At 42.0% G+C, this 13,050-nt stretch overlaps 1 protein-coding gene across 3 annotated transcripts in view; it reads left to right on the top strand.

Moving 5' to 3' along the window:
• Window positions 1-13,050, top strand: part of NEK11 (NIMA related kinase 11) — a 110,452-nt gene that overhangs the window by 37,643 nt on the left and 59,759 nt on the right. For all 3 annotated transcript variants that reach the window (XM_076331068.1, XM_076331069.1, XM_076331070.1), the window contains 2 exons: window positions 2,839-2,903; window positions 3,413-3,539. In XM_076331068.1, the coding sequence (XP_076187183.1) occupies window positions 2,839-2,903; window positions 3,413-3,539 (192 nt within the window). The remainder of the gene's footprint in view (window positions 1-2,838; window positions 2,904-3,412; window positions 3,540-13,050) is intronic.

The raw sequence follows: 13,050 nt of genomic DNA, 5'->3' as shown, positions 1-13,050 counted from the left end.
CAGGCAATAAGGCCATTGATTCATTTAACCTCAATTTGAATAAAGCTGACCACTACATTATCCATCACTTCGCTAATCTTTATGAACAATATGCCAACACAGAGATTTTTATAAGGTTACCACTTAATGCAAACAAATCTGTTGCTTTCAATCTACAGGATAGCAGGCTTTGCCCAAGTACTTTATCTAGATTTCACGTTGTCTTCCCTAGTACAGGATTCAGACTTACCCAGAACCTCTTACTTCTCTAAATAGTTCTTCAGATAGAGGAAAGAGAAATTAATTGCTGAATATTTCATAGCAGTAAACTACTTCAGCTTCAATCAGCTTCCCTTGCTGGTATGTTGCAGAGGAAGCTTTATTCAAGGAGGCTGCCCACTGCTCAGTGCTCCGTGCTGCTTTTTTATGACAGCAAGCGGGTACTTTATAGAACATAGGTATATTTATTGCCCAAATTTGAAACTGTCCTTAAGTGTTAATTTCTACCCAAAATATCAATAACCACTTTGCTGACTGTCAAGTTAGATTAAGTTTTGCTGGAGTCCAGTTAATTCATGTTACCTTTATAGGTCTGTCTCTTGCTACAACAAAAAGTCACGCTCTTCCTTAAACTAGATTTACAGTGCAGGCTCAATAGTTATTCCTTACTAGAATTAAATTAGTTGTTTCAGTTAAGGTTTCAGCTTGTAGCTTGTTTATCTTCTGACATATCCTGGCAGAATAAGGTGGCTTGCATTGAGAGACATCATCATGATGTTCCAAAGAATTCCAAGAATTCTTAGTCATATTAATATATAAAAGCATCTTATAATTATTGGTAATGCAAATAATTTGCATAACATTTTCATCAATATGTTGCAAGTTTATATATGCATTACATTCTAATTCAAACTAATGTGACCCAAACATCTTCTTTTTATCACCTTTTCAAATAATATGCTACTGAAAGCTTTCTGTATAGTTTTTATACATCAGGATACGTGCTATTCAAATCACAGCTATGCAGGAAACTTTTAGGTTCAAAGAGTCCGTGGTTATATTTCTATAAAGTAATAATAAAAAAAAAGGTTGAAACCCACCAACACTCAACAATAATATGCAAGAAAAATCTAACTCACTGAAGTCAAGACTCACTGAATCAGACTCAGTGAAGCAAAGACTCTGTGTGATGAATGGGAAGGAGAGACTATGAATCTACATTAACAGAGCAAGATTTATATAAAACTATGTGTATATATAGGCTTATGAAATAATAACAAGTATCACCTTAGCTTAATTTCCTTACTGATGTAATGTATGATGAGTGTGCGTGTATTGTTCAAGAAAGTTGCCAAATAGAGAACAAATTATTTATAAACATCAGTGGAGGTATACTGAATAAAACTTTCATTTTTCCCAATGTGCAAACCTTTCTCTACAAGCGTTACTTTCAGGACAAAACCTGGAAAGATTGCCATAAGAAGCATTAATAACTCTTTTTTTAATATCCTATAAAAATAGAAATGTTTCCTTTTCATGATCAGTCTATGTGCATATTAAAACATCTTCTAGTAGTTATTAGTCACATTTTTTCCCATTTGTGAACTGAGTATACTGAATTTAATTATTTTTTTCTCTTCTTGCAAAAATTATTTTCAAATGAGCTGTGGACTAAATTGCATATTTAAATTGTGCTGTAGAATACTTATTTTCTAGTCTTAATATGGAAACTATTTTGGAAATAATTTCAGTATCTCAATGCATAAGACTTTAATAATTCAGTAAAATTTGAGATAATACTTGAGGATTGCTCAAGAACAATTAAAATCTATTACTATATTTGTTTTTCCTGCCCACATCTCAAGAATCTTAGAACCTCTGTTCCTTTCTTTATCTGTTCTAAATGGCTGAACAACTACTGTGTTTGTATTAGCAAATACAGTTTCTGTAGCCAGTACGTACCAAATGCTATTCTAACCTCCTCCTGAGCAGAGCTGATAACTAATACTGTGTGTTATCAAGTTATAACTAATTTAAAAGTGGATGAGTTCTAGTTTAGTTGAGGTTGTAGGGAACTCTTTTGGAAGAGTTATTAACAAGAATTAATTGAGAACATGTTTTGTATACTGTAGAGATATATTATTTTCCTAAGGGGATGGAGAATTACTGTCGCAGATTAAGATTTCAAGAAATTGAGAAGATGCTGTTTGTCCCCAGATGGTGTGTAGCTTATGGTGTTGCTTCAGTCTTTGATGGAAAAATAAGTCTGTAAAAGCTAGTTGTTCTTTTTTTTTTTTCCTTTTGATCTCTGTCTTTGTAAAGTTCTTTTATCTTCCACACCGTTACTGCAAAATTTTGAAGTACTAGCCTAGTCTATATACATATTTGTCTTTCAAGTAATACATTTTCTCTGAAGGAGACTTCCCTGAGCTTTGAGAATCTCTTATTGCTGTTTTTCTCATCCCTTATTCTATTGTGAGACATCTGATTCTTCTGGCAGAAAACAAGATGTAATGCTTTTAAGAAGAGCCAGACAGGAAGTCTTGCCTTTCTCCCTTCCTCTGCAGCTCATGTTAAGCCTGTATCTGTGCTCTCAAGCTGGGATCCCTGGGTGCATTTTTGTTATCCTGGCTACTTAGGCTCTCATCCTGCATGTGGGTGTCTGTCAATGCACCTCTGTGTTTATATGAAGCTCCTTAATGCCATCATTTGTGCATTGTCACTTACAGGGTTAGACTGTAGCAGTGTCGCTTTCCTGTAGCATTCCTAACAAGGAATGAAGATAAATATTTGAGATACTTGATACGTGACTGTCAATGCTTCAAGTTGGATGAGGTTGAATTTCCTTTTATATTCCAGGCGAATACTTCACAGAGATTTGAAAGCCAAGAATATATTTTTGAAAAATAATCTTCTTAAAATTGGTGAGATTTCCATACTTTTAAAAGATGTATTTTAGTATGATAGAACAGTCCAGCAGACATTTTGTTAATAAGGAGATTTAAATAAAGTCATGTCTGATATAGCATTTTGAGTTGTGATCAAGCATTTATTTGACAGTCAGACACAGGAATAGGGGCCCGGAGAAGCAATGAAATCTCTAGCCTTGAGGGTGCTCCAAGCTTGACTGGACCTGGACCTGAGCAGCCTCATGTAACTTTGAAGTTGGCCTTGCTTTGAGCCAGGGGTTTGAATCAGATGACCTTGTAAGGCATCTTCAAACCTACATTGTTCTATAGTTCTATGATTTTCTAGTGTTTTTATTTTGAAGAATTACAGAAAATTGTTTTTTCCATATTTTAAAATTCTGGCAGGTTTTTTTGATGTACAGTCGTTGTATCGTGTCTAACAATAAATGCAAAGAGTTTGTATGAATAAATACAGATTTATGGAATTTATATGAATAGATTATTGTTTCTGCTGTTACTTTTAGGGGACTTTGGAGTTTCTCGTCTTTTGATGGGTTCATGTGATCTGGCAACTACATTTACTGGGACACCATACTACATGAGTCCAGAGGCACTGAAGCACCAGGGATATAACACAAAATCTGACATTTGGTGAGTAGTCAGCATGCTATTTCAGTTGGGCTAGGCATTTATTTTCTTGGTCAGCATTTGACTTTATTTAGGAACTACTTTTTTTTTAAAAAATGGCTCCCTCAGTAGAGTGCTCACACTTCTCCACTAAAATTATTCCAGGACATTTGTGTCATATGTTGCAATTGGAAGGTTTGCTCTTTGTCTTAAGAAGCAGGTAGTTTAATATTATTCTGGGTTATCTGGGACTTTAAAGTAGAGTAAGATTCAGGTCCAGTCTCTGCCATGACACAGGATGATTGTAGACAAAGTTCAAGTTTTGCTAGGAAGTGGGAAAATCTTTTTCTTTCTCATATTGAGAAAGATGAATGGAAAGAAGCAACTTTCTGTGAAACTTCCAAGTGGATGAGGAAAGAGTGATTCCTGGCTGAGAGGGAAGCAGAAGGATCTTCGTAGGAACTGAATTGAAAAGCATTGGCAAATGCAAAAAGGAAGAAGGTACTTGGAAGGGGAGCTGAAAATGATAACTGGAGTGTTATGACAGAAGTAAAAAGGCACTCTGTTTTATAAAAGGCTCAAAGGTAGAAAGAAAAGTGTGAGTTCTACACTTGACACAAATTCTTGAGATCAAGACTTCTGAGGTGATGATTAAAGAATCAACTTGAGAACCTGAGATCTGTTGAAGGACTTTAAGAAACCTGTACATGTCCAGGTATTCCTACAAGCTAAGATGAAGAATGATTTTTGGAATGAGGAAAATATCTGCCTTGTTTATATGTGTGTCCTAAAACATCTCGTGTTTTAAGATGATGGTTAAAACTATTGTGTTTTTTAAATTCTGTTACAGTATTTTTTTATAAAATGTGCTTTGTTTCTTCTGTTAAAAGGTGTTTGTTTCTGTAGGTATGCTAATCTGAAGGTTCCTTTTTTTATGAATATTTCAGATCAGGAAATTTCCTTCGTAAAATATTTGACCACTGGAATGTAGTTTTTTTACTTGATAATTTACTTTAGCTTCTGCTCGATTCTGCCTTTTCAAAATATATTTGTGACTGCAAGATATAATTCTAAAAGTTGAGAACAGTCATCTGTACTTTCAACTCGTAGCAACCACTTTTTATGGTTAACATGTTCAATCCAGTCAACGGATGTGTCAGGAATCTCATCTCATGGTCTGTGTAGCTGAACTGAAATGGATTTGATGTCAGATTCTCGTTCATCTGTATCAAAACAAATATCAGTTAATACATGTAGTCAATAAAAATATATTGAGAGGAGATTTCAAAAGGTGTCAAAACAAGTAAACAGGAAAATCTGCCTTTTGTGCTCTATTACTGTAAATAATAATTTCTTTTGTTGCAGTTGAAATGGAATGTAAAATACATATTTAAGTTCTGTTCGTTGTTACAAGTGTCAATCCATATAAGTCATTGAAGTTGTACAGAGTAAATGAAAGCAGAATTTTGTCCAGTATATTTATAGATGATGTGTTGATCACCCTTTCAAAATTTAAAAAATAGCAGAAATGTCCCTGCCCACCGGCAACAAGTCACTAGCTATTAGCTTTCTGCTATACCTTATGCATTTTGTAATCTTTCCAAAGCAGTACCCAGAGCACTCTGAGGGTGGAACTGCCTTCAATAGGAGCTTCTTGGCCCTCACTGTAGGGACGCTAAGGAGGAGGTGTGCCCTGACTCACTAGACCCCCAGCCCACAAAGAACTTCTCTTTCTGAGCCAAGAAACTCTCTTTTGATCAGGACTTGCCAACTACTATGACTCATACATTTGATTGATACATTGGTCATTTCTTCTCTTCATTTAATATTTTAATAATGATTCTATTTGATTTTGTTTTTTGCATTTGCCCCATTTAACGGGGGCTGAAACATGAGAGATACCTGAGCACCTGGGGGAACCCACCCTGGAGGCTCCAGGTGAGGTGAAATCCTTGTGCTGCTTTGCAGGAAGTTCAGTTGCTCATCAAGAAGATGCCCAAGCCTTTTATGAGTACCTGAAGTGACATTCTCTCTTCAGACTTGTCCTTCTGATCTCTAGCAGGACTCAAAATATTGCACACAAAAACTCAGAATTACAAGTGTTCCCATATTAAATGTAAGAAAATGTAAAATGTCTTCTACAAAAGGCAGTTATTGCTGTCTCGCTACGTTATCATGGTCCTCTCAGTGTTCAGTCTAGTTAATCATTGTTCATTGGAAAGACCTGAATTTACACTGCCTTAATGATGTGCTCTAAAGAGACATTGTGCTTTTCAGGTTCACTGAAATGTTGTGCAACTGGCTCTTCAACACTGGCTTGAACATTCACAGTGCAGCAACTGGTACAAGAAGTATTGTCCTTTATAACCCAAGGTCAATAAACGGGAAAAAGCCTCATGTTTTACAGTTTTTACGTACAGAAGAAGTTCTGCAGTTAGGCTCAGAGAAGTTGTGGCATTTATGTTTGTCCTCAGTTAAAATTTCAGGGTTGGAGTTCTTTGCTATTCCATGTTTTATGCCAAATCTTAATTCACAGGAGGCAAATTAAAATTGCCATCCATGTTGTCCTTACCATCCCTGAGCCTGGACTGGCCAGGCAGTAAGTGAAAGCCTTTGCAGATGACACAGTCTGGGGTTTCCTCCTTTCCAGGTGAGGAGCTTTCTTGGGGAGCTGGTCTCAGTTCAGGAGCTCACCAACCCCTCTGCCCGTCGGTGCTTCCCCCCTAACGAGTCAGTGCAGTGCTGGCAGCCGAGCTGAGACAGTGACTGGTTCAAGAGGCCAGGACGGGTGGAGGATTAGCAAGTGATGTGTGTGCGTGCAATTGGCAGTTGGGCCTCACTTTTGCGTGAGAGCAGCGTGACCCAGAGGCACTGCAGTGCCGGGGTCCTGGTGACCCTTCCTGGCCTTACGCACCGTGTGGTGGGACTGGCACTGGTGTTGGGGGTGGGCCGGCGTTCCCATGCCACCAGCACTATGGCACTGCATTCCTGTGTCAAGCAAACTGAAGACTGTATGTGTCATTTTAAGGCATTTCTTAGGGTCAGAAAAGGTGAAGTCATGTGGTGGGACATGGCTGCAATCTGCTTCTCTGGGGCAGTGAGTATTTTATAATTTATAGAAAACAGAACGCAGAGGGAGCCATGTGAAATAGCCAATAGCCTGGTGGCTAAGATGGTCCCCAGTTTCTGCTCTGAATCAGACAGAGCAGAGACCTTGGTCTGAACCCTCTGATGTCCAGGAGGAGCAGCTGGGTTATTTTCAAACCCTTCCAGGCAAAAGTTTCATCAAACCTCTGTGGCTGACAAAGCCTCCAGACTTCTTGTTTAACCTAAGTTCATGTTCCAATAAAACACTCTTTCCCTGGAAAATGCCTGACCATTTCTGTACTTACAGGGACACCACAAGTAGGACTCATCCCCTGTGATACAACCACACATGTTAGGTGTATGTATTAGATCCTTTGGCCTTAGGCTAATTTAGATTACTAGTTCTTTTGTTTTACAAGGCATGCGTGGTTTTTATTTTGTTATTTGGGAGGGGTTTTTTTAAGTATTGTTGGTAGGAAATAGTGGGTCAGAATCTACCCAGATTGTGTCAATGTCATCCAGCTAAGACTGCTGAAGAATCATGGCAGAACAGGTCTCCCAACACCAACAAATGCAGATGGACACCCATCAGCAATGTTATTAAGAAAGCAATCAGAGATCCAGGGGGATTACATGAAAGTCTACCAACAAAGTAACAATTTTAATCAGCTTTTATTTCAGTCCATGCAGTGACTAAAAATCATCACTCCAGCCCAAACAGACTTGGGCTTCCTGACATTAGGCTGAGAAGAATTGGCATCCTCTAACTCCCAGAACCATTTGAACAAAATGAAAACATTTCTTTCCAGGGAAGAGTAAACTAAAAGGAGGTACTTAGTGCATTCAGGGCAGTTGTGACTACTCAGTAATGCATTAGGTGAGCGCTAACTTTTTATCTGAGGTTTTCTGAACAACAGGGATACCTTTGTACTTTCCATTAACTTCATGAAACCTAGAAAGCCCAGACTCACCAAATAGGTCAATGATAACTCCTGCACATGGTCCTAAAGCTAAAGGGTGCTGTTGTATCTTCCCCAGAGATCTCTTTTGTTCCAGAAAACTGGGATTCCCTTGGCACAAGGGCTTGCAATGAGTTTAGGTCCTGATTTTTTCATACTGGGAACTGAGCATCACTCTTTCCCATCCCAGCAGAAACTATCTCCCTGTTCAGCTCCTGAATAACATTACCAAAATTTGGCTGCCACTAGCAGTTATCCTGTATTGCACCTGCAGATTTTTGCAGGTTTTCTAAATGTGAGAGCTTGGGGTTTCTCAGATGAGACTCTGAAATCTGTACTGGCTGGGAGTCTGCCAAGGATCAGTACAGGTCCTCGAGTGTAAATATTGAGTGTCTGTCCATGCAGTGGCTATTGTAACTATATCGTATTTTGTTTCTGAGCAGATGAGATAAAGTGTATGCAATCAGTTATCAGCAGTAACATTTCTCTCTTCTTTTCAAAGCTATAAGCATATAAGGCAAACTCCATCCAGGTACTTTTCAAAGGATTTATGGGGAGGTTTACATGGCACCGGGCCTGCTGGTGACAGACGGAGTCCAGCTGTCTCACAAGGGAAAAAGGATCATGGCTCATGAATTGGCAGGGCTCATTGAGAGGGCTTTAAACTAGGTTCGAAGGGGGAAGGGGATAAAACCAGGCTCGCTAGAGATGAGCCGAGGGGTGGCGTGCCGATGCCGGGGGCGAAATCGATAGCCCAGCTCAAGTGCATATACACCAATGCACGCAGCATGGGCGGCAAGCAGGAGGAGCTGGAAGCCATTGTGCAGGGGGAGAGATATGACTTAGTCGCCCTCACAGAAACATGGTGGGGTGACTCTCACGACTGGAGTGCTGCAATGGATGGCTACAGACTCTTCAGAAGGGACAGGCGAGGAAGGAGAGGCGGTGGGGTGGCCCTGTATGTTAGGGAGTGTTTTGATTGTATAGAGCTCAACGATTGTGATGATGGTACGGTTGAGTGTCTATGGGTAAGGATGAGGGGGAAGGCCAACGAGGCAGATATCCTGCTGGGAGTCTGTGATAGACCACCCAACCAGGATGAAGGGGCGGATGAAGCGTTCTATAAGCGGCTGGCAGAAGTTTCTCAATCGCTAGCTCTTGTTCTCGTGGGGGACTTCAACTTCCCGGACGTCTGCTGGAAATACAACACGGCAGAGAGGAAGCAGTCTAGGAGGTTCCTGGAGTGTGTGGAAGACAACTTCCTGACACAGCTGGTAAGTGAGCCTACCAGGGGAGGTGCCTCGCTCGACCTGCTGTTTACAAACAGAGAAGGACTGGTGGGAGATGTGGTGGTTGGAGGCCGTCTTGGGCTTAGCGACCATGAAATGATAGAATTCTCGCTTCTTGGTGAAGTAAGGAGGGGGGGCAGCAAAACCACAACCATGGACTTCCGGAGGGCGGACTTTGGCCTGTTCAGGACGCTGGTTGAGAGAGTCCCGTGGGAGACAGTCCTGAAGGGCAAAGGGGTCCAGGAAGGCTGGACGATCTTCAAGAAGGAAGTCTTAAAGGCGCAGGAGCAGGCTGTCCCTGTACGCCGTAAGAAGAATGGGCGGGGAAGACGACCGGCCTGGCTGAACAGGGAGCTCTTGCTGGGACTCAGGAAAAAAAGGAGAGTTTACCGCTTGTGGAAGAAGGGGCAGGCGACTCAAGAAGAGTACAGGGATCTTGTTAGGTCGTGCAGAGAAGAAATGAGAAAGGCAAAAGCCCAGCTAGAACGCAATCTGGCCGCTGTCGTTAAAGACAACAAAAAAAGTTTTTACAAATATATTAATGACAAGAAGAGAGCCAAGGAGAATCTCCATCCTTTATTGGATGCGGGGGGGAACATTGTCACCGAGGATGAGGAAAAGGCTGAGGTACTCAATGCCTTCTTTGCCTCAGGCTTTAACAGGCAGACCAGTTATCCTCAGGGTACTCGGCCCCCCGAGCTGGAAGACGGGGACGGTGAGCAGGATGAACCCCCCGTAATCCAGGAGGAAGCAGTCAATGACCTGCTATGCCACCTGGACACTCACAAGTCTATGGGGCCGGATGGGATCCACCCGAGAGTGCTGAGGGAGCTGGCGGAGGTGCTCGCCAAGCCGCTCTCCATCATTTATCAGCAGTCCTGGTTAACGGGGGAGGTCCCGGAAGACTGGAGGCTTGCCAATGTGACGCCCATCCACAAGAAGGGCCGGAAGGAGGATCCGGGGAACTACAGGCCTGTCAGCCTGACCTCGGTGCTGGGGAAGATTATGGAGCGGCTCATCTTGAGGGCGCTCACAAGGCATGAGCGGGACAACCAGGGGATCAGGCCCAGCCAGCACGGGTTCATGAGAGGCAGGTCCTGCTTGACCAACCTGATCTCCTTCTATGACCAGGTGACCCGCCTAGTGGATGAGGGAAAGGCTGTGGATGTGGTCTACCTGGACTTCAGCAAGGCCTTTGACACTGTCTCCCACAGCATTCTCCTCGAGAAGCTGGCGGCTCATGGCTTAGACAGGTGGACTCTGCGCTGGGTCAAAAACTGGCTGGATGGCCGGGCCCAGAGAGTTGTGGTGAATGGAGTTCAATCCAGTTGGCGGCCGGTCACGAGCGGTGTTCCCCAGGGCTCAGTACTGGGGCCGGTCTTGTTTAATATCTTTATTGATGATCTGGATGAGGGGATTGAGTGCACCCTCAGTAAGTTTGCAGACGACACCAAGTTGGGTGGGAGTGTTGATCTGCTTGAGGGTAGGAAGGCTCTGCAGAGGGACCTGGACAGGCTGGATCGATGGGCCCAGGCCAACTGTATGAGGTTCAACAAGGACAAGTGCCGGGTCCTGCACTTCGGCCACAACAACCCCATGCAGCGCTACAGGCTTGGGGAAGAGTGGCTGGAAAGCTGCCCAGCAGAGAAGGACCTGGGGGTGTTGGTCGACAGCCGGCTGAACATGAGCCGGCAGTGTGCCCAGGCGGCCAAGAAGGCCAATGGCATCCTGGCCTGTATCAGAAATAGTGTGGCCAGTAGGAGTAGGGAAGTGATCGTGCCCCTGTACTCGGCACTGGTGAGGCCGCACCTCGAATACTGTGTTCAGTTTTGGGCCCCTCACTACAAGAAGGACGTTGAGGTGCTGGAGCGTGTCCAGAGAAGGGCAACGAGGCTGGTGAGGGGTCTGGAGAACAAGTCTTATGAGGAGCGGCTGAGGGAACTGGGACTGTTCAGCCTGGAGAAAAGGAGGCTGAGGGGAGACCTCATCGCTCTCTACAACTACCTGAAAGGAGGTTGTCGCGAGGTGGGTGTTGGTCTTTTCTCCGAAGTAACAAGCGATAGGACGAGAGGAAATGGCCTCAAGTTGCGGCAGGGGAGGTTTAGATTAGATGTAAGGAAAAATTTCTTTACTGAAAGAGTGGTGAAACATTGGAACGGGCTGCCCAGGGAAGTGGTTGAGTCCCCATCCCTGGAGGTATTTAAAAGACGTGTAGATGAGGCGCTTAGGGACATGGTTTAGTGGGCATGGTGGTGTTGGGTTGACGGTTGGACTCGATGATCTTAGAGGTCTTTTCCAACCTCAATGATTCTATGATTCTATGATTTGTGCATAGTATGTGTTATAAATTATCTCAGAGGCAGAAATTACAACGGAAATAATTTAGTTGAAAAACAAATGCTTTTTTTCACTTAGAGACTTAGCAAATTCTTTATGAGAGAGGTATAAATAACTTCCTTTTTGTTTTCCAGAGACAAAGCAATGTCACGGTCACATTTAAATCCATTGTACTCTGTGTCTTCCATCAAGTACTGTCAGATTTTGATAGATGTTTTGTCTGTACGATTTGGGTAAATTGGGCTTCCTACACCATGGATCTTGGGATTTTCATTTTAATTGTGCTTGCTTGTCTGTGCTTTTCTCCCAATTTGTCGTGTTCTTTAATATTAACAATCCAAAAATGGATTTTTTTTTTTTTTTACTGCCAAATTTTATGTAGAATAGTTACCAAAAATAGCAATAAAAGCAGTGAAGACCTGACAAGCAGTGGCTGAGAGAGTTGTGATGGTACATGTGTGCATGTACGTATTCCTCATAGACTCTGGAGTCAGCAAATTCTTAAGACCTTCTGGCACAATCAGACTGAGAGATATAAGCCACAAAGGGATATGCATTTAGATTATCTGGCTTTTGGAGTTTAATTTAAAAGCTAACTTGGATCTTACAGCCTTTGAAGGACTATAACATACAAAAGATCAGAAGATGTTAAAAGGACAGCAATGCTTATGTAAACAAGTATCACCAAAAACCTCAGGGAGGTTTCTCCTGAGAAGGGGAAGTTAGAGGTCTGTCAGTCGATATTCTAGAGAATACACTGAAGCCTGTCCAGATGCTCCATTTTATGATGTAATTGAGCATAAGTGGGTTTGATGTGAAATGGTCATACATCAGTTTTGCTGAAACGAAGTGCTGTTTAGGACCTTTGTCAAGCCTATTCACAAACATAGGGAGCCGTCAAACCAACTGCTCTGGCTGGATAGCTTAATGACCACTGCAGAATTTTAAAACACTGGCAGTTATACAAGCTAAGATTATAAAAGTAACTAAATTATATGTTTGGGTCATGTGCAGATTGCTTGCGGGAATCAGGAAGCAATTTTCTCTTGCTGAATATGCTCCTTACAAGATGCTTAGACCAGGACTGTAGAAACACAACAGAGAAATGCAGTCTTGAGGCAAAAGCTTGGCGGTAACTCCCTTGGGCAATCGCAGCTCAGCAGCTGTCCCTGGAAGAAATAGTCTTGCTCTGGGACCTAGGGCAGCATTTCTCAGTTTAGGAGGTATTTATTTCATTTCAAAGAATTGTATCCTGCAGTAAAAACTTTATTCTTTTTCCTTCATTTTTCTTTTGTTTTTTTCCTTCTTTTTTTTCTTTCATGGGACAGATGGGGTTTTCCCTGGGTAGCCTGTTCACGGCCCCAGCTGTAGCAGAATGCCCTGGGTGTTCTTTTCATCTTCCTCCAAAGCCTCAGGTGTAGTCAGAGTACTAAACTAGAAGAATAAACGGGCTTCCCTGATGTGGCAAATCCTGTGCTCCTAATGGCTCATTAAGCAATTTCTAACTGCCAGAATCAAGCAGCCTCCAAAACAGATTGATTCTGCAAAAAACAGTTATAGTACAGTCTGGCAGGTTGGGATTTTCCTTCCTTTTTTCTTTCCTCTGGCTGGTTTCCATTTTTGTTTGATGCTTTCAGATGCCATGTGTGCAGGGTTTTTTTGTTGTTCTTTTTGGTTTTCAGTATTTTCTCATGTAGTAATTATCTTGTTTCAGAGTTTGAACATACGTCATAAACATAGAACATCATCTGTGTGTTACGGTTTATTGATTTTGGAAGTTTGAAAGCTGGTTGACAGTTAAATCTTTAAAAAACTAGGCAATTATTTATGTACCTCAGTAGTTGGTCTTTATGCAGTTGTTAG

The sequence above is a fragment of the Aptenodytes patagonicus genome, chromosome 2, assembly GCF_965638725.1.
Source record: "Aptenodytes patagonicus chromosome 2, bAptPat1.pri.cur, whole genome shotgun sequence".
Taxonomy (NCBI): domain Eukaryota; kingdom Metazoa; phylum Chordata; class Aves; order Sphenisciformes; family Spheniscidae; genus Aptenodytes; species Aptenodytes patagonicus.
The sequence above is the reverse complement of the archived record's forward strand: the minus strand, read 5'-3'. Positions and strand labels throughout refer to the sequence as shown.